This window comes from Stenella coeruleoalba, assembly GCF_951394435.1.
Source record: "Stenella coeruleoalba genome assembly, chromosome: 16".
Lineage (NCBI taxonomy): Eukaryota > Metazoa > Chordata > Mammalia > Artiodactyla > Delphinidae > Stenella > Stenella coeruleoalba.
Genome location: NC_137162.1, coordinates 74574653 through 74602176, shown reverse-complemented (window position 1 = coordinate 74602176; position 27524 = coordinate 74574653). Strand labels below are relative to the sequence as shown.

General features: G+C 36.6%; 1 protein-coding gene across 6 annotated transcripts in view; it reads left to right on the top strand.

Moving 5' to 3' along the window:
- LOC307175265 (zinc finger protein 33B-like) overlaps window positions 1-27524 on the top strand; it is a 63027-nt gene that overhangs the window by 15574 nt on the left and 19929 nt on the right. For 2 of the 6 annotated variants that reach the window (XM_079900236.1, XM_079900237.1), the window contains exons 2-5: window positions 443-578; window positions 13672-13816; window positions 14468-14563; window positions 19956-20060. In XM_079900236.1, the coding sequence (XP_079756362.1) occupies window positions 564-578; window positions 13672-13816; window positions 14468-14563; window positions 19956-20060 (361 nt within the window). In that variant the 5' untranslated portion in view covers window positions 443-563. Of the gene's footprint in view, window positions 1-442; window positions 579-13671; window positions 13817-14467; window positions 14564-19955; window positions 25526-27524 lie in introns of those variants that run through there. The other 4 variants (XM_079900233.1, XM_079900232.1, XM_079900234.1 and 1 more) reach the window with 3 other exon arrangements.

Sequence of the window (27524 nt, the reverse complement as noted above, 5' to 3'; positions counted from 1 at the left end):
AGAAACAGCAACAAAGATAAATTAAAACACGGGTCTTAAAGCACTGCTTTTTATAGCTTTCTGTGGAGTCAGTAACCAAAGGTTTAGTAATATTAGTGGGGAAATTGATAAACAGCTTAGTTTTGAGTTTTATTATTTTTCTTTAGTCTTGAGTGTTTTTTTTTAACAGCAGCTTTGGTGAAGAGTTAATGTTCCTTCATAATGTGTTTTTTAATTCGTTTTGACCAGTTTTATCATTTAAACTTTTTTTGTGAACACCAGGGGAGATTTAAACTGTTAAAATATCCTTAGGAGGTAAATACCTAACTCTGAACAATTTTATACCCAAGAGCTACCTGATTATATTAGAGTTTAGGTAGGTGGTCTTCTACCATCTGTCTCCCTGACTCTTCTGAAGGTCAAAGGGACATTGAGGTTTTTCCTTATCTAGTGGTGTGTTTAGCTTTATAGGGAAGGAGAATTCAGGAGCTGCCACACAGGCCAGATCTTTCATGACCCCAGTCCTCCTCTTCTAACCCAGCGTATCTTGAGAGTTGTCTACATTTTCCCAAGAACAGCAGAAAATGAATAAATCCCAGGTAAGTTTGTTTATTCATTCCTTTATTTAACAATGGATTTTGTGAGATTTGTAAGAGTCCATATGTTAAGATGGGAAATTAGTTATAGATAAAAATCAAACTTAATAGAAAATATAAAGTTCACAGATCAATAGCAGGACCAAATTGGCTTACAGATATATACTAATCGTTATATAATGTATAGTTTCTAAGTTGACCTGCAGATACATTTCTGATGACCATGGCAGAAAGGGAGACACTGTATCTTGGATACAGTTTCCTATCAAGACATAAAGACATATCTTCTTACTGGAAGATATTCTTCTTGGTGTTAACGTAGGGACACATAGTGAGTAACCTTCCAGGGACTCACATAGTAAGTAACCTTCCCTGAAATGAGTGCCTCAAACCATTCCTTACTGGGAGTAAAAGGGTCCAAGAGAGGGTTCAAATAATCAATTTTATGATAGTCTTATTAATTTGGGTATACAACTTGGTGTGTTTAGATTAATAAATGGCCTGCACGCCTATTACAAAATTACTTTATCTTAGCCCAGCTGTGTGTACAAGTCCTGCAGCAGATGGTTCAAAGTTAAATTCTCTGGTAAATGTTTCTGAGCCTCTCAGTCAAATTTCATCCCATAGCATTCTGTCTTGGTTCTTCTCCACTTCAGAATCTGTTCAGGTCACCAGTGACTTAATTGTAGTTGCCTTCCTTGAACAACTGCTACATTACCCTACTGACTACCCTCTCCTGGAAAGTCTCCTTTGTCCACTTCTGATACCACTCTTCTGATGGCTTTTTCCTGGAGTCTTCCTCATTATGTCCCATAGTTCAGTTCCGAGTCTAGTTCCAAGTTCTACTAGTCTTCTTATTTTACCCCTGTATGTACATTGGAAAAATATATAGTTAGCTGAACAATACTGTATATTGTTTTGGGTGCTTTTACAAAATATGTAAATTATTTTAACATATGTATGATACACATTTTTCTCCCAATTCACTAATAATTTGAGATCTATCCGTATGTAGTTTATTTTATTCCTTTTAAAGTTATATTTTCCCATTCTAGGTATTTTATTGGTAGACATTTAGATAATTTCCATTTTTCAGTAATATAAACAGTGTTGCTATGAATATCCGTGTCATTCTCTCTGCACAAATACAAGTGTATCTCTGGACTCTAGAGCAGTGCTTCTCAAAGTGAGGTTCTTTGGCTAGAAGCAGCAGCAGCACCCGGAAACTTGTTTGAAATGCAGATTCTCATGCCCTATCTCAAACGTACTGGAAAAGAAATTCAGGGGTGAGGCTCAGCAGTCTGTTTTAACAAGGTGTTCATGTGATGCTGATACCTGCTGAATTTAAGAATCACTGCTCTAGTGTTCTATGATTAATATTTTTGAGTTATAGGATATGAGGATTTCTAATTTTTCTATGTACCTTGTTATTCATTAGCAGACTACTTTTCTTCCCTCCTCACCAGGTATAAAAGTTATTTCCTCAGTAATGGGTGAAAAACTTCACTTTAATTTTGTGACTGATTACTGAGGTGGTGCAGTTTTCATAAATTTATGGCTTTTCAGGTTGTTTTCTTCCACTGAGTTTTGTAAGCATTCCGTATGTATTCTAAATGTAATCTTTTGTTGTAATTGTTACTACTTATCTTTTCTTAGTATGTTTTTTGTCTTTTAATTTAATGGTGTATTTTCTGTAACTTTTATATTATACAATCCTCCTGTGCTCTCTATTTATTTTTGGCTGCATTGGGTCTTTGCTGCAACACGCGGTCTTTCTCTAGTTGCAGGAAGCGGGGGCTACTCTTTGTTGAGGTGCACAGGCTTCTCTCAGTGGTGGCTTCTCTTGTTGCAGAGCAGGGGTTCTAGGCACATGGACTTCAGTAGTTGTGGCACGCAGGCTCAGTAGTTGTGGCTCGTGGGCTCTAGAGTTCAGGCTCTGTAGTTGTGGCTCACGGTCTTAGCTGCTCCGCGGCGTGTGAGATCTTCCAGGATCAGGGCTTGAACCTGTGTCCCCTGCATTGGCAGGCAGACTCTTTTTTTAAAATTAATTGATTAATTAGTTAGTTAATTATTGCCTGCATTGGGTCTTCGTTGCTGCACGAGGGTTTTCTCTATTTGCGGTGAGCGGGGGCTACTCTTCGTTGTGGTGTGCAGGCTTCTCATTGCGGTGGCTTCCCCTGTGGAGCACGGGCTCTGGTTCACATGTTTCAGTAGCTGTGGCACATGGACTCAGTAGTTGTGGCTCGCAGGCTCTAGAGCACAGCCTCAGTAGTTGTAGCACACGGGCTTAGTTGCTCAGTGGCATGTGGGATCTTCCTGGGCCAGGACTCAAACCCATGTCCCCTGCTTTGGCAGGGGGATTCTTTTTTTTTTTTTTTTTTTTTTTTGCGGTACGCGGGCCTCTCACTGTTGTGGCTTCTCCCGTTGCAGAGCACAGGCTCCGGACGCGCAGGCTCAGTGTCCATGGCTCACGGGCCTAGCCACTCCGCGGCATGTGGGGTCTTCCCAGACCGGGGCAAGAACCCGCGTCCCCTGCATCGGCAGGCGGACTCTCAACCACTGCGCCACCAGGGAAGCCCTGGCAGGGGGATTCTTAAGCCCTGTGCCACCAGGGAAGTCCCTGCTTTCTATTTTTCATTCTGTTTTCCTTAGCCCAAGGGCCTAATGAAATTTTTCTTTATTTTGTCTAAAAATACCAAGCATGATTTTTGTCTAAAAATACCAAGTATGTTTTTTAAAAAATTTTTTTTAAAAAAAATAGTATCTTAATCCATCTGGAGTTTTAAAAATATATATGTGTGTATATTTGTGTGTGTGTATGTATGTATGTATATATATATGTAATGTGATTAAAGGACCTAATTTTATTTTGTCTGTCTGTGAAGAATAAGCACAATAAAAGGATAACACTTCCTGACCAAGCACCAACAAAACACATTTGAGTGGGAGTGCCTGCCATATTTCTTCATTACGCATGCTGCTGTCTTGGACTGGGTAGATTTTGTCATATTCACAAAGTATTCACTGAGTCTTATTAAGAATGAGAGTTTAATTTCTCCAAATGCTTTCTTAACATTTTATGGGGGATATTTCCACATCTCTTAATAACTAATCTTTGTGTTTTGAAACAAGGCCCACTAGGTCATAAAGCATTATTCTTTTAATGATCTGCATAATTCTGTTCATCAGTATTTTTTCCATAAACTTGTCTATAGTATTATTATTATTTGTGTGTGTGTGTGTGTGTGTGTGTGTGTGTGGTACGCGGGCTTCTCACTGTTGTGGCCTCTCCCGTTGCGGAGCACAGGCTCCGGATGCGCAGGCTCAGCGGCCATGGCTCACGGGCCCAGCCGCTCCACAGCATGTGGGATCTTCCCGGACCAGGGTACGAACCCGTGTCCCCTGCATCGGCAGGCAGACTCTCAACCACTGCGCCACCGGGGAAGCCCTGTATTATTATTTTTAAAATGTTTAATCTGTTGCTTTTTATTTCTAACAGTTTTTCATTTGTGACTTTTATTACAGATATGTATTTATTAGTCTTTCAAGGAACCAGCTTTTGGCTTCATTGATCTATAATTTTCATTAGCTTCTACTTTTACCTTTATTCCTTGCTTCAGCTGTCTTGGTTATAGGCTATTTTTTCCAACTTTTTGTTGAAGATGAGTTTATTTTAAAGCTTTTAAGTGTATGCATTTAAAGATGTAATTATCCTCTGTGTACCATTTTAACTACAAAATCCAGGTATCAATATGTAGTGCTTTTTTTTTTTTATGCAGGCTTCAGTTTCTATTTTCATGCCTTCTTTGATCAATAAATTAAAGTGTATCTTAGTTTTTAATAAATCTTATTTGTATATGTATAGCAGGTTTATAGAAAAGTAGCAGATCTTAACTATATCTTAACTATAGAACTCAATGAATTATTACAAATCCATTTCCCATGTACTGTACTTTTCAAGGGACTGTACTGTAAGATTAAAAATGTTTTCTTTATTTTTTGTGTTTGTTTTTTTATGTATTATTTGTGTGAAAAGTATTATAAACCTATTACAGTACAGTACTATATAGCCGATTGTGTTAGTTGGGTACGTAGGCTATCTTTGTTGGACTTAGAAACGAATTGGACTTACGAACGTGCTCTCAGAACAGAACTCGTTCATATGTAGGGGACTTAGTGTATTTCTCTTCTTGGAGAATCATCTTTGCTCATTTAATTCTTTTGGCCCTCAGTGTTACCTTATCTCATATAAATATAGCCAAACCTACTTTTATTTTACTTATATTTTCTGCAGCATGTTTGATTTTTTGCCCGTCATTTTATTTGCAAATTTTCATGTTCTTTTCTTACAAATAACCTGTGGCAGGTTTTGTTTTTCAAGTCAGGTATGTCTGTCATCGATAAGAAATTTAGCACATTCATATGCCATCTTATAGCTTAGTTGCCGTCTTTGCTATTTAGGTTAATACATATCTTAGTATGACATCATTGATATTTTTTATGTTCTTTATATTATATTTTTTGTCATACTTTCTGGTTCTTTATGCACTGCTAGTCACATTTATTTTCTTTTTTTCTAATTTGGTAGATTGCTGCTTTTTGGTTCTGATTACCAACACATTAGTAATTGTTGTAATTGAATCTGTATTTCTTTATTAACATATGTATGTTAAATAGTACTTTCTCGTCAAGATCTTTTGATTGTCCATTGCTTGTCTTTCATCCAAGCTAGAGAAGAACTTCAGAAAAATTTTGTATTTCCACATCACTCCTAAAAAAGTGCCTTGGTTTTGTTTTGATATTTCATACTTTTTTGTTTCAGGCTATTCGTTTCGTGAACAGTGTATCAGTTTTATTTCAGAGACTTTCAGTCAAACGGATGTTATAAATTCCAAAAAATATCTGTATTTTTTTCCCTCAGTTCATTGAAGTAAAGTGTACATAACTTAAGTGTCAAACTTAAGTATCCCATGAGATTCCCTGGTGCTCCAAGTTCCTCATTATTCTGACTTCTGTTATTGTTGATTACTTTTGCTTCTATGTCTGGCTTTCACTCGATATAGTTTCTGTGAGATTCATTTCTTTTGCTAAGTATATCTATTTCTTTTTATTGCTGTATAGTATTCCACTATATGACTCTGCTACCGTTTATTTCTCCATTGTACTGGTGGGCATTTGGGCTCTCTCTAGGTTTTGGCTATTAAAAACAAAACTTCTGTGAACATTTTCTACAGGCCTTTGGTTAAGAAAAACACACATGTTGGGTGTATAACTAGGGGAGGAATTACTATATATAGCTTGAGAAGAAATTCCCAAATGTTTTTCCAACGTGTATATGTTTACTTACACTCCCACTAGCAAGGTATGAAGGTTTCAGTTGCTTCATGTTCTTGCCAATATCTCCATTTGGTGTTTTCTGACGTTTTCGTTTTAGACATCTAAGTGTGTATAGTGGTATGTCATTGTGGTTTTCATGTGAGAGTAAGATAGGGTATAGGCAGTAGATAGGGGCATGAGGGAACTTCTGGATTTAAAGTAAAGTTTTGTTTCTTGACTTGGATTCTGGTTAAGTGGGTGTGTTCACTGTGAAAATTCATTGAGCCATTTGTACACTTAAGTACACTTGTGCATTGTTTTTGTATATATATTGTACTTCAATAAAAATTACAAAAATCACAAAGAGGTGACAATGACAAATTAAGTTATCTAAAGAAGTCTGAAGAATAACATTAAGCTAAAACCAGGAGTCAGAATAAGTTTACTTATTTTATACATGGGGATTAGGTCAACAAATATAATTATACCAATAAATATAATTATATCAAGAAATGTAATTGTACACATTTCAAGTGTACAATGTGATGATATGATATGCATATATATTGTGGGATGATAACCAGGATCAAGATAATTGACACATCCATCACCTCACATAGTTAACTCTTTTTTTTGACAGTGAGAATGCTTGAGATATACTCTCAGAAAATTTCAAGTATACAATACTGTATAATTAATTATAGTCACTGTACTGTACATTAGATCCTCTGAAGTTATAGTAACTGAAATTTTATACCTTTTTACTTACATCATTCCATTTCCCCGTTCCCCCAGCCCTTAGCAACCCCCGGCAACCCCCATTTCATTCTCTTTCTATGAAATTGGCTTTTATTGTTGTTTTTGTTGTTATTTTTAGATTCCACATATAAGTGCTACCAGTAGTATTTTTCTTTCATTGTCTGACTTATTTCACATAGCATAAGTCCAGCCACATTGTTTCCAGTGGCAGAATTTCCATCTTTTTGTCGCTGAATAGTATTCCATTGTATATATCCATTACATTTTCATTATTCATTCATATGTTGATGGACCACTTAGGCTGTTTCCATGTTTTGGCTATTGTAAATAATGCTGCAGTGGACATGAGGGTGCAGATATCTCTTTGGGATAGTGATTTTGTTTCTTTTGGTTTTATACCCAGAAGTGGAATTGCTGGATCATATAGTAGTTCTATTTTAAATTTTTTGAGGAGCCACTATAGTGTCCTCCATAGTGGCTGCATCAGTTTACATTCCTACCAGCAGTGCACAAGGCTTCCCTTTTCTCTACATCCTTGCCAGCATTTGTTATTTCTTGTCTTTCTGATAATAGCCATTTTAAGGTGTGAGGTGATATCTCCTTGTGACTTTGTTTGCATTTGATGATTAGTGATGTTGAACACCTGTTCATATACATGTTAGCCATTCATATGTCTTTGGAAAAACGCTTATTGAGGTCCTTTAACCATTTTTCAATTAAATTATTTGCTTTTTTGCTTTTGAGTTGTATGAGTTCTTTATAGATTTTGGATATTAACCCATTATCAGAAAAATGTTTTAGTATTTTCTCCCTTTCTGTAGGTTGCCTTTTCAGTTTCTTGATTGTTTCCTTTGCTGTGCAGAGGCTCTTACATTTGATGTTAGTTCTACTAGTTTATTTTAGCTTTTGTTGCCTGTGCTTTTGGTGTCTTATCCAAGAATCATTGCCAAGAACCATGTCAAGGAGCTTCTTCCCTATGTTTTCTTCAGGGGTTTTAATGTATCAGGTCTTATGTATAAATCTTTGATCTATTTCAAGTTAATTGTTGTGAGTGGTATAAGATCAGGGTCCAGTTATATTCTTTTGCATGTGGATATCCAGTTTCCCCAACATCAGTTACTGCAGAGACTGTCCTTTTCCCATTGTGTATTATTGGCACCCTGTCAAAAATCAGTTGACTACATAAGTGTGGGTTTATGTCTGGACTCTTTGTTCCACTTGATCACATCTATTTTTATCACAGATAAGTCTCCCTTTCCCTGAAATTAATATTCACTTAATGTAACTTAATTGGTTCTTTATTCATTCTTCCAGAAACCATTTATGAATATTTATTATGTGTCCTAATGTGTGCCAGAAGCTGAGGATTCTAAGAAGAATGAGATATATATTTATAACTCCTTATAAAGAGAAACTCTTAGAATTATGTAGGGCATTAAAACAAACACATAATTTTTGTATCATTACAAGTCCTACAATAGAGATGTAAACAAAATCCTGTTTTGTTTTCCTTAGGATTTTTTTCTGGTCAAAAAAAAGAAAGAAAGAAAAAGTGGGACTTTCAAGCTTAAGATAACTGTTTTTTACATTGAGTGATTTAACCTATTTTCATTTATTGTTGTTTGGTTTTAGTCCTTCCATCCCACGGTATATTTATTTGTACTTTTTCTTGTTGGTTGTTCATTACATGTTTTATTCTGTTTCATTTTTTCAACACTGAGCTTACAATGCAATATTCTGTTTTAACATAAGATACCTAAATTTTATCATCTCTCTCCACCTTACGTCTTCATAAACTTATGTTACTTTACTTCTCATTCAGTGTACTCTCCCTCTTCAGATATTTAAGGAATCTCAGTGTTGGTACTCATGATATGTATCTGCATCAACAGATAAAAAAGATTTTATTTACATGTTCTTTATTAGCAGCGTAAGAAAATGTCACAGCTTCATATCTTTCCTTTCAGAAGGTATAAATTATCCTGTTGCAAACTCCTACAGCTGCTGGCTGTCACTTTACTAGCATCTTGTTATTGCTGCTTTTATGAATTCATTCACCATTTCATATATGCCATTTTCCTCCTTGTTTGCATTCTGATTTTTTTGGTTTTGTTTTTTGCTATGTCATGATTCAGTAAAGTGTGTAAGGTGCATTCATCGTAACTGTATAGTGCTCTTTTTTTTTTTTTTTTTGCAGTACGCGGGCCTCTCTCTGCTGTGGCCTCTCCCGTTGCAGAGCACAGGCTCCGGACGCGCAGGCTCAGTGGCCATGGCTCACGGGCCCAGCTGCTCCGCGGCATGTGGGATATTCCCGGACCGGGTCACGAACCCGTGTCCCCTGCATCGGCAGGCGGACTCTCAACCACTGCGCCACCAGGGAAGCCCTGTATACTGCTTTTTAAAAAACAACAACAACAACACATATATGTCCTAGTAACTACCAGCTAGGTCAAGATATTTAATATTTCCACCACCCCTTCAGGTTCCTTTCCAATCTTTAACAACTTCTCTTCCCTTATGTGGCACTGTTCTATCATTATTTGTTAATGTTGCCTGTTATTGAAACTTAGATGTACAGAATTAGTGTGTACACTTTTATATGAGGCTTTTTTCATTCAATATATGTTAGATTCACCCATGTTGCTGCCTGTACCAGTAGTTTATTCCTTGTATTACTGCATAGTGTTCCACTACATGAAAATACTACAATTTACTTACCCATTTTCCTTTTGAGAGGAATTTTTTCTTTTTATATCTAGTAGCTTTTTAGTCATAAAATTTTGTATTTTTTTAGTTTTTACTCTAGATATTACAGTTTGTGTTTGTGATGTTGTTATATGTAATGAATATTTATTTGGGTGTTCCTCCAGGATTCCTTCACTTAGTTCCTAAAACTCTAATAATATCCCTAAGAGCTGTAAGGGCATCTGTTGTTATAATATGTAGTTTTTGTTCCCAGTTCCTGAAGTAGCTTTAGAGACATTAAGGTGGAATTGGTGTCTTTTGCTGTTCATAACAAGCTGCTTTCAACCACACCTGAGTTTGTGTTAATGAGGTGACTTTTGGAATGCCTCTAAGAATGAGATACGGGTACCAGGAACACTAACCATGTGATTAGAGGGTTGGAACTCTCTGAGGAGGGGTGAGGGGCTGGAGGCTGAATTAGTTGCTAATGACCTGTGCTTTAATCAATCATGACTATATAATGAAACCTCCATAAAAATCCTTGAATTTATGGGATTCAGAGAGCTTCCAGGTTGTTGAACATGTGGAGGTACTGGGAGGGTGGCGAGCTCTGAGAGGGCATGGAAGCTTTGTATCCTTTTACCCATTCTTGCTTTGTGTACCTCTTCCTTCTGGGTGTTCCTGAGTTGTATCATTTTATAATAAACCATTAATCTAGTAAGTAAATCATTTTTCTGTGTTCTGTGAGCCACTCTATCAAATTATTGAACCAAAAGAGGAAGGTGTGGGAACCTTAATTTATATCCATTGGTGAGATGTACACGTGACAATCTGCATTTTCAATTCATGTCTGAAGTGGGAGTGGTGTTGTGGGACTGAGCCTGGGATCTGACGCTATAGTGTCAGAGTTGAGTTAATTCCTTGGAGTGGGAAAAACTCCCACAAATTTGGTGACCTGAGTAAAACAGAGGAATTGAGCTTTTCCTCTACAGTTTTCTTATTTTTGCCTACTGTAATAGTGCTTTTACCACTCGACAGACAATACAAGAATCTTAAAACAGTTTAAGTATCCTTTTACTAGTGTTTTGCTGTATTTTACTTTTGTGTTTGTCACAGATTCCAGAAGACATTACTTGTTGCTTTAAAGTCCATTTTCAGTTTTATTTATTACTTCCCGAAGCTTTGTGCTTCCATCAGGTATCATTTTCCATAACTGTAGTATTTCTTGTCTGTGTGTACTGTTGATAACTTTTTCAACCCTTATGTGGAAAATATATTCATTTTAGAAGAATATTTTTGCTGGATTTGGAATTTTCTAGTGGCGTTTTTCCTAGCTGCTTAAAATGACATTCCATTTTTGTTTTCTTATTTGCAAATGGCCTATTCAAATTTTTACCCAGTGTCTTCTCATTTTCATAGTTTCTGTTGAAGGGTTTGCTGTCAGTTTAGTTACCAAGATGACTTGCCTTTTTTTCCCCTCGTTAATTTATAGTGTCTTTCTTTATTAGGGATAGAACTTCTTTGTCAGGTATATGTATTCCAAATGCCTTCTCCCACTCTGTTGAATTTTTATTCTCTTTCTGTCTTTTGATAAGGGTAGGTTCTTAATATTATAGTATTATTATATAATTTGTGTCCTGTTTAAGAAATCTTGACTTATCCTGAGGTCATGAAGGTATTTCTTATGGCATTTTCCAAAATTTTTATTGTTTTACTTTTCAAGTTTAGGTCTATATACCATCTAAAATACATTTCTCTTTACACTTAAGGTAGCAATAAATGTTCATTATATCAGTAATTAAACTAGCATCACTTATTGAAATGATTGTCCTTCTGTTACCCTTGTCATAAATCAAGTGACATATATGTGTGGGTCTGTTTTTGGCCTCTTCTTCCATTCTGTTGATATGAAAATTCTTATGCTGGTATCACACTGTTTTAATTATGGTATATTGATAATTATATAAGATAAATGATACTCTTTCTGGCTTAATTTTTTTTCAATATTGTTTTGTCGATTTTCACATATTTCACAATTAGCTTGTCTGAGATTTTGTTTGAAATTGCTATGAATTTGTACATCAGCATGGAAAGAATTGATATTTTTTATAATATAATATTTTATAATATTGAGCCTGCCTATCCACGAATTTGTTACATTCCTCCATTTATTTGGGTCTTCTTATTTTCCTTCATTTTATTTTTTGTAAAGATTTTCGTATTTTTCTTGCTATTGTGAGTTGTACCTTTAAAAAATATAATTTTCTGAAATTTGCTATACTGAACTTGTATCTAATTTCTAAAACTTTTATTTTGGATACTTTTTTTTGGATTTTCTGTGTACTTGATTGTTATACTATATTACTCAAAGAACTTCAGAAAAATGTTGAATAAAATTGGAGATAGTAGGTGTCTTTATCTTGCTCCTGATTTTAAGTGGAACACTTTCCATATTTTACCATTAAATGTGATACTTGCTGGAGGTATTCGTAAAAATCCTTTATCACATTGAGAAAATTCCTTCCTATTTCTAGTTTGCCAAGAGTTTTTTTTTTTTTTAATCCTGCTTTTCTGTATTTACTGAGTTGGTCATGTCATCATCTCTTAGGTTTAAAAACTATTCTTTCTTGTAATTCTACCTTTTAGAAAATTCCATCGTGGCCTTCATAACCTGTTCTTTTTCTGTAAGCTAGTTAAAAAGTGATTTTCCCTCAGCTTCCAGTCTTTTTTATTTTCAATCTTAATTTTCTGAGAGCCTTCTGATTCATTCTTGATGACTTCAGACACTACTAAACTATTAATGTCTACCAAGTCCTTATTTTCATTCTACATCTCCAGTATTATGGTTCAAATTTATTATAGTTAAGAAATATCTTGCTAAAGTACAGTGCCCAATCTATTTTCTTCTAATGTTGCTGGCTTGCTTTGTGACTCTAGTATCTGTACAGCTGTTCATGCATATACCCTGAGAAAACATTTCCTTTTCTGTCCGTGAATTGCTGATCACATTCTGTTGCTGTCTATCTCCTTTTTTTTTTATTATTTTTTTTTTGCCGTACGCGGGCCTCTCACTGTTGTGGCCTCTCCCATTGTGGAGCACAGGTTCCGGATGCGCAGGCTCGGCAGCCATGGCTCACGAGCCTAGCCACCCTGTGGCATGTGGGATCTTCCCGGATCGGGGCATGAACCCATGTCCCCTGCATCGGCAGGCGGACTTTCAACCACTGTGCCACCAGGGAAGCCCTCTATCTCCTTTTATCAGTGCTCTACTTGCATCCCAGTTTCTACTTTAGTAGTTTATGTAAATGGTGTTGTTTTGTCCTTTAGCTTTCCCTTCCCATTTTTAAAAAAGAGAATTGGTTCTGATATAAAAACCTGGTCACATACTTTCAGTATATCCTTGAATCTCTTCTTTGGCTCCTCTTTCTCTGCAGCAGTGATCCCTCAAGTAGAGACATGAATTCTAGATGATATCAAAAACAATACAATTGAATATCTTCTTTTATATGTTCTACAGACATTTCAAGTTCAGTAGGTCCAAAATCTTTCCTGTCTCATTTTCTACACATCCTAATTATTGTCTCTGAATTGAAGGATTGGAACCTAGAATATGTATTGTAGTGAAATAAAATATTAGACTTTTTTTTTACATTTTAAGTCTAAGAATAGAACTAAAGTTCATAATAAATTTATTGTTTATTTCTATAATTTATAAATATAAACTTCTGTAGTGTTCAAAAATATTCTTTAACATGGAAAGTTATCACATACTTTGGAGACTATTGGTCTGAAGTTACTCTGTAATCTGTTCCTTGAATACATCCATGGCCCTTTTTCTTATCTCAACTCCTCCTCTGCTGTTTGCCTTTTTGCTCATCTCCTGAAGATGTTAGAGGGCCACTGCCTTTGCCTGTGCCCTGGCCTTGTGTTCATGAAGAACACAGTGTTACTCTTTATCCAACAGCTGTTCTTCCTCAGTGAAGCTCAAAATAGAACTACTTTTGCTTCTCATTTAATCTATTATATGTGTACTTTAACAATAGTGCTTGTAACATATTACTGCAAGTTTTCTTACCAGATTATATGCTTCTTGAATACAGGATGATTTTTAGTAATCTTAGTATTTCCAAGGACTAGCATAGTTGCAGATCCATTGTGCGGGCTTGATAATTAATGCAATGGCAGAATATTTCTACTCTGATTTCTCTTCTTCTCCCAGAGTATAAAGCAAAAGAAACATTCTGCAAACCAATTTGGTAATCTGTAAACAGTAATCATGGTAAGGATTTGTTTCCATACATCTTTTTCCATGTCACCTTAATTCTGAACATTTCAGATTGAACAGAAATTCCAGGGATCAGTATCATTTACGGATGTGACTGTGGGCTTCACCCAAGAGGAGTGGCAGCACCTGGACCCAACTCAGAGGTCCCTTTACAGAGATGTGATGCTGGAGAACTACAGTAACCTTGTCTCAGTGGGTAAGGTCTGTTTATTATGTAATTCTCAATGGCATTTAAAATTTTTCTTTTAAACCCTAATTCTCAATTAGGGTTAGATTAAATTATTAGATCCTCATGGTGGGATTAATGCACTTACAAAAACAGGAGGAGAAAAGGGATCTTTCTGCATTCTCTACCATGTGAGGACACAGCAAAAAGATAGCTATCTGCAAACCGGGAAGAGAGGCCTCACCAGATTCTGACCATGCTGGCACCTTGATCTCAGATTTCTCAGCCTCCAGACTGTGAGAAATAAACTTCTGTTGTTTAAGTCTCCTGGTCTGTGGTATTCTGTTATAACAGCCCGAACTGACTAAGGCATCAAGTAATAATAAATGCATGAGAATCTTAAATCAGACCCTCATCCTGGCCACAAATTTATAATGAAAAAAAATGCCTTTAATTAAGAAACATATGGACATTCTGTAGAGTTTAATGATATTTAAGATTGGAAGTCAGGAGTTAATGTTTATTGGTCACTTTTGGGCACCAGGAAGACATTTGTATTTACTTCTCCAAGGAAATGTTCAGTGGCACTTTCATTGACCAGCTCTAGAAGCTTCCTCCTCTTTCAGAGTCCCTGAAGTCTAGGCCACCCGGTCCAAGTCCTAAATTATTTCATTTTGACAGGGTATTGTGTTACCAAACCAGAGGTGATCTTCAGGCTGGAGCAAGGAGAGGAGCCATGGATACTGGAGGAAGAATTCCCAAGACAGAGCTTCCCAGGTGAGTTAATGTGTACTGAACAAATGAACATCAGGGAATTTATTAGTCCAGAGGTTGAAAACTTTAAAATATTTTTTGAAGAATATCACATTAGAGAGTCTAATCCTTATAAGTGACTTAAAATACTGGTATTTTGAGGGCTTCCCTGGTGGCGCAGTGGTTGAGAGTCCGCCTGCCGATGCAGGGGACACGGGTTCGTGCCCTGGTCTGGGAAGATCCCACATGCCGCGGAGCGGCTGGGCCCGTGAGCCATGGCCACTGAGCCTGCGCATCCGGAGCCTGTGCTCCGCAACGGGAGAGGCCACAACAGTGAGAGGCCCGCATACCGCAAAAAAAACCCAAAACAAACAAACAAAAATACTGATATTTTGAATCACACCTCCAGATACCACTGTTACAAAAAATGTTCTCCTTTTGATTCACTTTTTGAATATTCATCATTATTAAATTTGTCAGTAGTCGAGTTTTTGCCCATCTCATCTTTACTCGTTTTTCTTGGTTACTCTATGATTCTCAAAGCAATTTCAGTTGCCTGCCTTACTACCTCCATTGCTCTGCATTCCTGTTGTTATTGGCCATTTTTTGACTTAAATAATTTTTGAGTACCTGCTATACTGTAAGAGCTGAGTGTAGTGTGAAAAAAATAATGTCTTAATGAGTTTATAGTAGTGTTGTTAATGGCCACAGGTATGTGAAAAGGTGCTCAACATCACTAATCATTAGGGAAATGCACATCAAAACCACAATGAGATATCACGTCACACCAGTTAGAATGGTTAGCATCAAGAAAACAAGAGTTAAGATGTGTTGGCAAGGCTGTGGAGAAAAGCGAACCCTTGTACACCGTTGGTTAAGATGTAAATTGGTTCAGCCAGTTTGGAAAACAGTATGCAGGTTCTGCAAAAAATTAGAAATAGAACTAGAATATGACCCAATATTTATACTTCTGGGTTGTATACCCCCCCAAAATGAAAACAGGATATTGAAGAGATATATGCATTCTGATGTTTATTGCAGCATTATTCACAGTAGCCAGGGTATGGAAACAATCCTAGTGCCCATCAACAGATGAATGGATAAAAAAGATGTGATGTGTACAATATGTATACACAGTGGAATATTATCTAGCCACAAGAAAAGGAGGTCATCCTGCCATTTGCAATACGGATGGGCTTTGAACACATTATGCTAAGTGAGATAAGTCAGATAGAGAAAGACAGGTTACTATATGATATCACTTATATGTGGAGTCTGAAAAAGCCAAACTTAAAAACAAGAGCGTGACATGGTGGTTACCAGAGGATGAAAGATGAGGAAATAGGACATGCTATTTAAGGGTACCAACTTGTAATCAGTAAATAAGCCTTAGAGAGCTAATGAACAGTATAGTGAATAGAGGCAACAGTATGGTATTATAATCATCAAATTTGCTAAGAGACTAGAACTTAAAGAGACTAGAACTTAATTCTTCTGCTAAAAAGAAATGATAATTATGTAACATGATAGTTGTGCTAATTATTGCTACAGTGGCAGTCACAGTATAGCTTATAAATTTGTCAAGGTAACATGTTGTACACCTTAAATTTATAAAGTTATATGTCAAATATATTCTAATTTTTTAAAAAGTAGTGTTTTGATTTACATTTCCCTGATGATTAATGATGTAGAGCACCTTTTCATGTACTCTGTGGCCATCTGCATGTCTTCTTTGGAAAAATGTCTATTCATATCCTCTGCTCATTTTTAAATCAGATTTTTTTTTGCTATTGAATTGTATGAGTTCTCTATGTGTTTTAGATATTAACCCTTTTATCAGATACATAGTTGTAAATATTTTCTCCTATCAGTAGGTTGCTTTTTTCATTTTGTTGGTTTCCTTTTATGTGCTAAAGCTTTGAAGTTTGATGTAGTCCCACGTGTTTATTGTGCTTTTGTTGACTTTGCTTTTGGTTTCAAATCCAGAAAAAAAAAAATCATTGCCAAGACCACTATCAAGGAGCTTATTACTGCCTATATTTTCTTCTAGGAGTTTTATGGTTTCAGGTTTTATGTTCCCATTTTTAATTCATTTTGAGTTAGTTTTGCATGTGGCTATACAGTTTTCCCAACACCATTTATGGAAGAGACTGTCCTCTCCATGTTGTATATTCTTGGATCCTTTGTCTTAAATTAATTGATTTTGTATGCATGGGTTTATTTGGGGGCTCTCCATTCTGTTCCATTGATCTATGTGTCTGTTTTTATGCCAGTACCATGCTGTTTGATTATTATAGCTTTGTAGTATAGATTGAAATCAGGAAGTGTGATACTTCCAGCTTTCTTCTTTGTTCTCAAGATTGCTTTGGCTATTAGGAGTCTTTTGTGGGTCCATATAAATTTTAGGATTGTTTGTTCTACTTCTTTGAAAAATGCTGTTGAAATTTTGATAGGGATTGCTTTGAATCTGTAGATTGCATTGGGTCATATGAACATATTAATAATATAATTCTCTCAGTCTATGAGCATGGAATAACTTTCCATTTGTGTCTTTTTCAGTTTCTTTTATCAGTGTCTTATAGTTTTCAATATGCAGGTCTTTTATCTACTTGGTTAAATTTATTTTTAGGTATTTCATTCTCTGATGCAGTTTTAAATGGTATTGTTTTCTTACTTTCTCTTTCTGATAGTTTGTATTAATCTATAGAAACAACAGATTTTTGTATGTTGATTTTGTATTCTCCAACTTTACTGAATTCATTTATTAGTTCTAAAAGTTTTTTGATGGAGTCTTTGGTGTTTTCTATGTGTAATACCATGTTATCTGTAAATAATGACAGTTTACTTTTCCCTTTCTGATTTCGATGGCTTTTAAAAAATTAATTTATTTGGTTGTACCAGGTCTTAGTTGCGGCAGGCAGGCTCCTTAGTTGCAGCTTGCCAGCTCCTTAGTTGCAGCACACGGGCTCTGTAGTTGTGACATGCAAACTCTTAGTTGTGGCTTGCATGTGAGATGTAGTTCCCTGACCAGGGACTGAACCCAGGCCGCCTGCCTTGGGAGCGTGGAGTCTTATCTTCTCTGGTGGGGAAGTCCCTGGATGGCTTTTATTATATTTTCTTGCCTATGTCCTCTGACTAGGACTTCCAATACCATGTTGAATAGAAGTGTCAAGAATGGGCATCCTTGTCTTGTTCCTGATCTTACAGAAAAATCTTTCCGCTTTTTACCATTGACTATGATTTTAGCAATGGTCCTGTCATACATGGCCTGTATTATGTTGAGGTACATTTCCTCACTACCCACTTTGTTGAGAGTTTTGATCACGAATGAGTGTTGAATTTTGTCAGATGCTTTTTTTTTCCATTTATTGAGATGATCATTGATCTTTATCCTTCCCTAATATGATGTATATCACATTAATTTCCAGATGTTGACTCATCCTTTCATTCCTGGAATAAATTCCACTTCATCGTGGTGTATGCTGCCTTTAGTAGGTTGTTGAATTTGATTTGCTAATATTTTGTTGAGGATTTTTGTGTCTGTCTTCATCAGGGATATTAGCTTGTAATTTTCTTTTCTCTCAGTGTCTTTGTCAAGTTTTAGTAACAGGGTCATGCTGGCCTTCTAAAATGAATTTGGAAGTGTCCCTCCCTATTAATTTTTTGGAAGAGTTTGAGAAAGATTGGTAATAATTCTTTAAGTGTTTGTTAGAATACACCAGTGAAGCTGTCTGGTCCTAGGCTTTTGTTTGCTGGGAGTTTTTTTGATTATTGATTCAAACTTCTTACTAGTAATTGGCCTGTTAAGATTTTTAATTTCTCCTTGATTCAGTGTTGGTAGGTTGTATATTTCTAGGAATTTATTCCTTCTAGTTGTGAAATTTATTGTGGTGTAGTTTTTTATAGTAGTCTCTTACCCTTTGTATTTCTGAGGTGTCACTTGTAACATCTTCTTTTTTATTTTTGGTATTATTTATTTGAGTATTCTTTTTCTCACCCTGAGACTGTCTAAAGGTTTCTCAATTTTGTTTATCTTTTCAAAGAACCAACTCTTAGTTTCATTGATCTTTTCTACTGTAGTTTTAGTCCCTATTTCATTTTTATCTGCTTTAGTCTTTGTTATTTCCTCTTCTACTAATTTGGGCTTCATTTCTCCCTCTTTTTCTAGTTCTTTGAGTTGTAAAGTTAGGTTGTTTATTTGAGACTTTTCTTATTTCTTGATGTAAGCATTGTCATTATGAATTTCCTGCTTAAAACTGCTTTCACCTTATCCTGTGAGTTTTGGTCTGTTGTGTTTACATTTTCATTTGTCTCCTTTGACTTCTTCTTTGACTCATTGGTGTTCACTAGTATTTTGTTTAGTCTCCAAATATATGTGAACTTTCCAATTTTCTTCTTGTAATTGGTTTTTTTCATTCTATATCATTGTGGTTGGAAAAGATGCTTGATATGATTTCAGTCTTCTTGAATTTGTTAAGACATATTTTGTGGGCTAACACATGATCTATCCTGGAGAATGTTCCTTGTACATTTGAGAAGAATGTGTATTCTGTTGCTTTTGGGTGGAATGTTTTGTGTATATCTGTTAATCTGGTCTGATATGTTGATTAAGTCCAGTGTTTCCATATGGATTTTCTGTCTGGATTATCCATTGACAAAAGTGGGATATTATCCCTACTATTATTGTATTGCCATCAGTTTCTCTTTGACCAGCCCTTGCTTGTCTCCTTAGTCCCACATACTACAAGTCCCTTCATTCGGGTTTCCCAGTAGTCTGAGCTCTATCAGAACTGTGACATCATCTCAGTATTTTCCCACTCACAGTGGAACTTTTTCTTGCTGGGAGTAATTTTTATTTGTGGTTAATCACCTCTAAGTTTTCTGTCTCTTGTTTTACGTGTGTTTACCACAGTTTCTAGCTGACTCTTTTCGTAGATTTGGGCTCTATCTCAGTTTCTTCTGTATTTGAATATTTATTTCCTTACTTAGTGGTGATATGAAGTTAGTAGTATTCTGTATCTCCTAGTTGTGCCAAAGTCATGGATTGTTGTTGGTAATTTTATTTGTTCTCCTTATATTGATATTTTTAGTTTTTTGGAGGATTCATGGAGAGATTCAAATTTAAAGAGTTTCTGTTATTCCTCAGATGTTGCAAACCAAATGTATGTGTTCTAATAACAGTTTCCTCTCCCTTTTTCCACTATACTGGCCTTTTTCTTTCTTGCATTTGTATTTTCACCTGAAACCCTAGAAATAGAAAAAATACATACTTGCAGTTATTTTTATCCCTGGAGAATAGACAAGAAAGCAAAGTCAGCTACAAATAATGTAGGGCATTTGTATATAGTATATAGGTCTCGTCCCATAAGAAATGTGTTAATGTTCATGTGATGAGATTAATTTTTCTTGTTTCTAGAAGTCTGGAAGACTGACCACATGAAAGAAAAGAGCCAAGAAAACCAGCCTAAACATGTGTGGGAAGTTGTATTCATCAATAACAAAATGCTGACTAAAGAACAAGGTAATGTAATAGGAAAACCACTTAACTTGGACACAGATTCTTTTCCTTCCAGAAAAATACTCTGTGGGTGTGACTCATGTGGAATGAACTTCAACTATGTTTCAGAATTCGTTATCAATAAGAAAAACTATTTAGGAAAAAAGACTGATGAATTTAATGCCTGTGGAAAATTGCTACTCAATATTAAACATGAGAAAACTCACACTAGAGAAAAAAGTGAATTTTTTAAAAATGGGAAAACGGTCAGTCATAATGAGGATCCTGTTCAGCTTGAGAAGATTCAAACTTTAGAGCAAAATTTTGAATATAGCATATATCGAGAAACCTTCCTTGAAAAGGCAGTATTGTATACACACAAAAGAGAGATCACTGAAGGGAATGACTGTGAATATGATGAATATGGGAGAAGGTTCTGTGATAACTCAGCCTTCTTGTTCCATCAGATAACTCCCCCAAAGGAAAATCACTATGAACTTAGTAATTGTGGGAAATCCTTATGTGTGAAGTCCACCCTTTTGAAACATCATGGGGCATATTTGAAATACTATGAATGTGATGAAGGTGGGAATAATTTCAGGAGGAAGTTGTACCTCTCACAGCTTCAGAAAACTCATACAGGAGAGAAACACTTTGAATGTAATGAATGTGGGAAAGCTTTTTGGGAGAAGTCACACCTCACTCGACATCAGAGGATACACACGGGAGAGAAACGCTTTCAATGTAATGAATGTGGAAAAACTTTCTGGGAGAAGTCAAACCTCACTAAACATCAGAGATCACACACAGGGGAGAAACCCTATGAATGCAGTGAATGTGGGAAAGCCTTCAGCCACAAGTCAGCCCTCACATTACACCAGAGAACACATACGGGGGAGAAACCCTATCAGTGTAATGCATGTGGGAAAACTTTTTACCAGAAGTCAGACCTCACTAAACATCAGAGAACACACACAGGACTGAAACCCTATGAATGTTATGAATGTGGGAAATCCTTCTGTATGAATTCACACCTTACAGTACATCAGAGAACTCATACAGGTGAGAAACCCTTTGAGTGTCCTGAGTGTGGGAAATCTTTCTGTCAGAAGTCACATCTTACACAACATCAGAGAACACACTTAGGAGATAAACCCTATGAATGCAGTGCGTGTGGGAAAACTTTCTACCATAAGTCAGTACTCACCAGGCATCAGATAATTCATACAGGGTTGAAACCTTATGAATGTTACGAATGTGGGAAAACCTTCTGCTTGAAGTCTGACCTTACGGTACATCAGAGAACTCACACAGGGGAGAAACCCTTTGCATGCCCTGAATGTGGGAAATTTTTCAGCCATAAGTCAACCCTCTCTCAACACTATAGAACCCATACAGGGGAGAAACCCTATGAATGTCATGAATGTGGAAAAATCTTCTATAATAAATCATACCTAACTAAACATAACAGAACACATACAGGGGAGAAACCCTATGAGTGCAGTGAATGTGGGAAAACCTTCTGCCAGAAATCACAGCTCACTCAGCACCAGAGAATTCACGTAGGGGAGAAACCCTATGAATGTAGTGAATGTGGAAAGGCTTTCTGCCATAAGTCAGCTCTAATCGTACATCAGAGAACGCATACAGAAGAAAAACCCTATAAATGTAATGAATGTGGAAAATCTTTTTGTGTGAAATCAGGACTTACTTTGCATCAGAGAAAACACACAGGGGAAAAGCCTTATGAATGTAATGAATGTGGGAAATCCTTCAGTCACAAATCATCCCTCACGGTGCATAACAGGGCTCACACAGGGGAGAAATCTTGTCAATGTAATGAATGTGGGAAAGTTTTTTACCGTAAATCGGACCTTGCTAAACATCAGAGATCACACACAGGGGAGAAGCCCTATGAATGTAACACATGTGGGAAAACGTTCTCTCAGAAGTCAAACCTCATTGTACATCAGAGAACACACACAGGAGAAAAATCTTATGATTGAAGCGAATATTAGAAATGTTGAGCATTTCAGACAATTCACATCATGGAGAAAGCTCTGTTGACATCCTGAATGTTCCGTAACCTTCATCCACAAACTGGCCTTATTTTACTCTAAAGTAATGACATGGGACATATCTCTAGACTGCAACAAGTATAGGACAGTCTTGTTAAGAGGTAACATTCCATTGAACGTCACATAACTAATACTGGCATAAAACCTCACAGATATTTTGATTTTGTAAAAATTGTAGCAAAAATACAAACTAGGTTATGTCGTAATTTATGTTGGGGAGAAGTCTGTCCATTTGAGACATATGGCTTGAAGATTTTCTTTAGAGGTAATCAGACATTAGAAGTTAGAAGTTGTGTTTTGGTTTTGATGTCATAGTTATTTTTAGGAAACAAATTGTAATTTATAGATGTATATTGTGCAATGGAAAGCTTTAAAAACTAAAAAAAAAAAAAAAAAAGTAAAATAGACTCACAAGAAGTTGCAGTAATAGTACATAAAATTCTCATGTGCCCTTTACGAAGCTTCCTCTAATAGTAATGTTACATAACCATAGCAAGTACAAGGAATTGATGGTACTCTACTACTAAGTCAGATACAGACTTTATTCATATTTCACCAGGTGGTCTGTGTGTTTATGTGTGTATTTCTATGAAATTTTATGGTTTATATATTTGAGTTAACCTTCACAGGTTGCAAAATCAAAAAGGAATCTGGAATCTGTATTACAATAAGATTATAAAGGAATCAGGATTTCACAATAAGAAGTTTCCTTGTATTAATAATCACAGCCTTTCTGCCACCCTGGTTTTGGCAACCATTTGAATATGAAGCTTTTTAAAAGCAGAGATAAATTGACTAATTAGGGCAACAGCACTAAACACCTGTGAAGTATCCCTTAAGTTCACAGGGCTATATATGTAGGAAACTATATGTTTCCTACACAGAACTTAATGAAATTGTGAATAGAAAATAGATACTCCTAGTTTAGCAGTTGTTAACAACATTAGGCACATCTCCCATGTGTGTAGGGCCTGGAGCAACAGTTCAATAAAAGGAAGCCCACAAAGCTAATGTCTAACATTTTAAAACTTCTATATCAAAATAACAGAATGTTCAATAAAATGTATTCTATGCATGGGGATATCTAGGCCCTACTCCCATTGCCCCTTTTCTCTTTTTACCCATGATTCATCGCAAACCATGATGTGCCTTGAGTATACATATGTAAATACTCTAGCCTTCAGCCTAAATTTATCCAAACCCTGTGTAAGCATCTGCTTTCCAAGACAGGGTCCAGGAAAGAAGCCTCAGACTAGATGACACTCAGGGCTGTAAATTAGACTAAATTCCAGGGTCTGATGTACCCAGAGATCTGGGCCCTTAATGACTGTTGATTCTGTGAGAAGGAGGATTGAGCCTGGAGCAGGGCCAGAGTAGAACTAGAGTGGTGCTTTTATTGACAGGGCAAAGGTGATATACTAAATTACATGATCATATTATGTAAATAATTAGGTTAAGCTAATAATCTAAGATTACATAACCAAATGATCTTAGATTGCACACAGAGTCTAAGCTTCCATTTTAGGAAACTAGACAAAGAAGAGCAAATTAAGTCCAAGGAATAAAAAACAAAAGAATAATGAGAATTAGGGCAGATATCAGAGTAATTGAAAACAGGAAACCAATAGAGAAAATCAGTAAAACCAAAAGCTGGTTCTTGGAGAAGGTCAATAAAATTGATAAATCTCTAGCCAGTTTAACTAAGAAAAACAGAAGACACAAGTTGCTAATACCAGGAATGAAAGAGAGCCATAACTACTGATCCCATGAGCATGAAAAGGATTATAAAGAAATGTTATGGACAACTCTGAGACCACAGATTTGATAACCTAGATGAAATGGGCCAATTCCTTGAAAGACACAATCTGCCAAAACTCACAGAAGGATAAATTGGAATAGGCATATATCTATTCAAGAAATTGAATCAGTTGTTAATCTTCCAAATCAGAAAGTATTAGGCCCAGATGTTTTCACTGGTGAATTCTACCAAATTAAGGAAGAGATGGTGTCAGTTCTCTACAATATCTAACAGAATGTGAAAGCAGAGAGAATACTTCTTACTCATTGTATGAAGCCAGCATTACCCTAATTATAAAACCAGGCAAAGACATAACAAGAAAGGAAAACTACAGACCAATATCTCATGAACATAGATATAGAAGTTTTCAACAAAATATCTGCAAATTGAATCCAACAATGTATAAAGAGAATTACATGCCGTGATCAAGTGGGATTCATCCAGGTATGCAAGACTGGTTCAACATTTAATAATCAATTAATGTAACCCATCATGTCAACAGGCTAAAGAAGAAATATTATATGATCATATCAATAGGTGCAGAAAAACACTTCAGAAAATCCTAACACCCATTCGTGATAAATAAGAAACTCTCAGTAAGCTAGGAATACTAACTTACTATAAATAAATACTAAGGAATTTCCTTAACTTGGTAATAAACATCTATAAAAATCCTACAGCTAGCATCATACTTAATGGTGAGAAACTAGTTGCTTTCCCAATAAGATAAGGAACAATGCAAGGAGGTCCCCTCTCACTACACCTTTCCAGCATCCTTCAGGAAGTCCTAGCTAATGCAGTAAGACTAAAAGGTACAGATTTGGAAAAAAGAAATAAATCTATCTACGTTCACAGATAACATGATTGTCTATGTAGAAAATTCCAGAGAAACAACAACAACAAAATCTCCTGACACTAGTAAGCAGTTACAGCAAGGTTACAGGATATAATGCTCAAGCAGGTGATAAAAAGAAGTGAGCTATCAAGTAACAGACACACAGAAGAACCTTAGATGCGTATTGCTAAATGAAAGAAGTCAATCTGAAAAGGCTTTATACTGTATGATTCCAACTGTAATGCATTCTCATAAAGGCAAAACTGTGGAGAGAGCAAGAAGATCACGGGTCCGGGGTGAAGGTGGGAGGGATGAATACGTGGATTACAGAGAATTTTTAGGATGGTGAAACTATCTTGTAGGATACTGTAATGGTGGATACATGTCATTGATTTGTCAAAACCTACAAAATGTAAAACACAAAGGGTCAATCCTAATGTAAACTATGGATTTCAGTTGTAAAACTATATCAGTATTGGCTCATCAGTTGTAAAAATGTACCACACTAATGCAAGATATTAATAATACGGAACACTGTGGAGGGAGGTGGAGGTGAAGGGGTATATAGGAATTCTGTGCCTTCTCATTTTTTCTGTAACCCTAAAACTACTCGAAAAAATGCAGTGTATTAAATAAATAAACAACCCTGCCTCATATAACAGAATAGATTAATCTGTGAGGATGCTTTCTTACATATTTACAAAATTGAAAACTCACATCACTCAGTACCAATTTTCCCATGTGGGGTTGGGCTGGGGAGGGGAATGCATTCTCAGAAATCATATATTGACAACCACTGAAGCATATCTTCAATTACAGCTTTCTGCTTTTCTAAGACTTATTACCTTTTTTTGGAATTATCTTAAATTCCTTACCTCTCATTATAACATCTTGTTTCTGTACTAAAGTTTTTGCTTGTCAGTCATACGTTTTTGCACTGCAGCTATAATCACCACTAATGAATATTTGGGTTGTTTTTATAGTCTTCGTAATACTTCATTTATTTTAATATTTATTTAATTATTTATTTGGCTGTGCTGGGTCTTGGTTGCAGCCTGCGGGATCTTTGTTGCAGCATGCGGGATCTAGTTTCCTGACCAGGGGTCAAACTCGGGCCCCCTGCATTGGGAGTGCGGGGTTTTAACCACTGTACCACCAGGGAAGTCCCCAAAATACTTTAAATTATAGCAACTTAAGGCCCAGTGTAATAGAGTCTCTTACCACCTAAAACTAAAAGGTCCTCTAATGTCCTAACTTGCACATTTCCCTCCCCATTCTACTCCCACAGATAAGGTCCTGTAATCAAACAATCCTCCTGTTTTACCAAGGCAACCAGGTGTACCTGTGGTTCTTGCTTTTCCCTGAGTAGCAAGTTTCACTTCCCTACCAGCCCGCAAGATTACTCAGAAAAGCCAGTCCCATCCTCTCACAGGAACCAGGGGTCGCTGCACCCTCTTGATAGTACAGAGCCATTTCCCACAACCCCTAGTTGTTCCCTCTGTTCCCAAGTGCACTACCTGTGTGACCTTGGATGGCATGTGGTGCCCTCTTGCCTGGCCTGTGAATATGCATAACTAGTAAACTTATGTAGATCTCACCTGTCCAGTGTGAGATGTCATGTGTTCAGCTATTCCATTACCCCAGGGCAGGAATCCCGCCACCAACAGAGTGACTAGAAGGCAGTTAATACAGTTGGCATCATGAGCAGGATTATCCATCCAAGACAGGTCACCTAGTCAGTGTTAGCTCATTGCTCTTGGCTAACTGGTTCTGTGATGTGGCAGAGGCCACTTGGGATAGAACCACCAATCGCTGGTAGGCTTGCACTTTGGCCTGCTCTGCTCTGTGTTCTTTTTTTGGAGTGTCGCTCTCCCTTCCCACTCTGAGAGGCTGTTTTCGCTAAGAGAGAATTATTAATTGGCTATGCCCCTGTGTGGCTTGCCATTGGGTTCAGTCTGTTTGGCAGGTGGTCTCTAAGCTACCTATGAGGCTGGCTGCTGGACTTTGATACTCCCCCTTGTAACCACCCAGAAGGTCCATGCCATGGGTGATTGGATAGAGACAAAAACTGAAAGCCAAGACTTTACATGGCTAGAAATCCAAAATAACCGAGGAAATTTGCACAGAGAAAACAGAGAGAAAGAAACCTGCGTGGCAGAAAAAAAGACCACAGCCATGGCAGACAGAGTATGTTCAATCAATCAACCTCTGGGTTATGGGCCCAGCATGCTTTTGCTGCACCACCTGCTACCTATTTCTATGTTGTAAAAAAAAAAAAAAAAGAAAAAAAATTCTGTGCTCATAGTTAGAGGGGAAAACTCCCATCCTGTGGCACAGCAAAGAGGTTAATTCAAATGCAACTTAAGCCTGGGATCCTTAAGCCATATGCAGAAACCATTGCCATGGAGCAGGCCCCTAACCCTGACGATCCTGATCGGATGCTCTCTGGAGACAGAAATTTGTAAGTTTGATTAGAGTAAAAAGAACCCCTCCTCCTCAGAAGTATATCCAGTAACCACAAAAAGAAAAGAAATGGAAAGAAAGAATGAAGGGAGGGAGGCAGACTTAGACACAGGGAGAGGAAACAACAAAATAACTGATACAAAAGTCCACAGTCTTTTGTTTTTGTTTTTTTTTTAATTGAGGTATAGTTGCTGTACAATATTATGTAAGTTAGGTCCACAGTTTGACCCAATTGGAAATCCAGAATTTACTAATATAATTTATACAACAAAAGATAAAAGAGTGCTGATTGGCTTTTATACCTTCCAAATTAA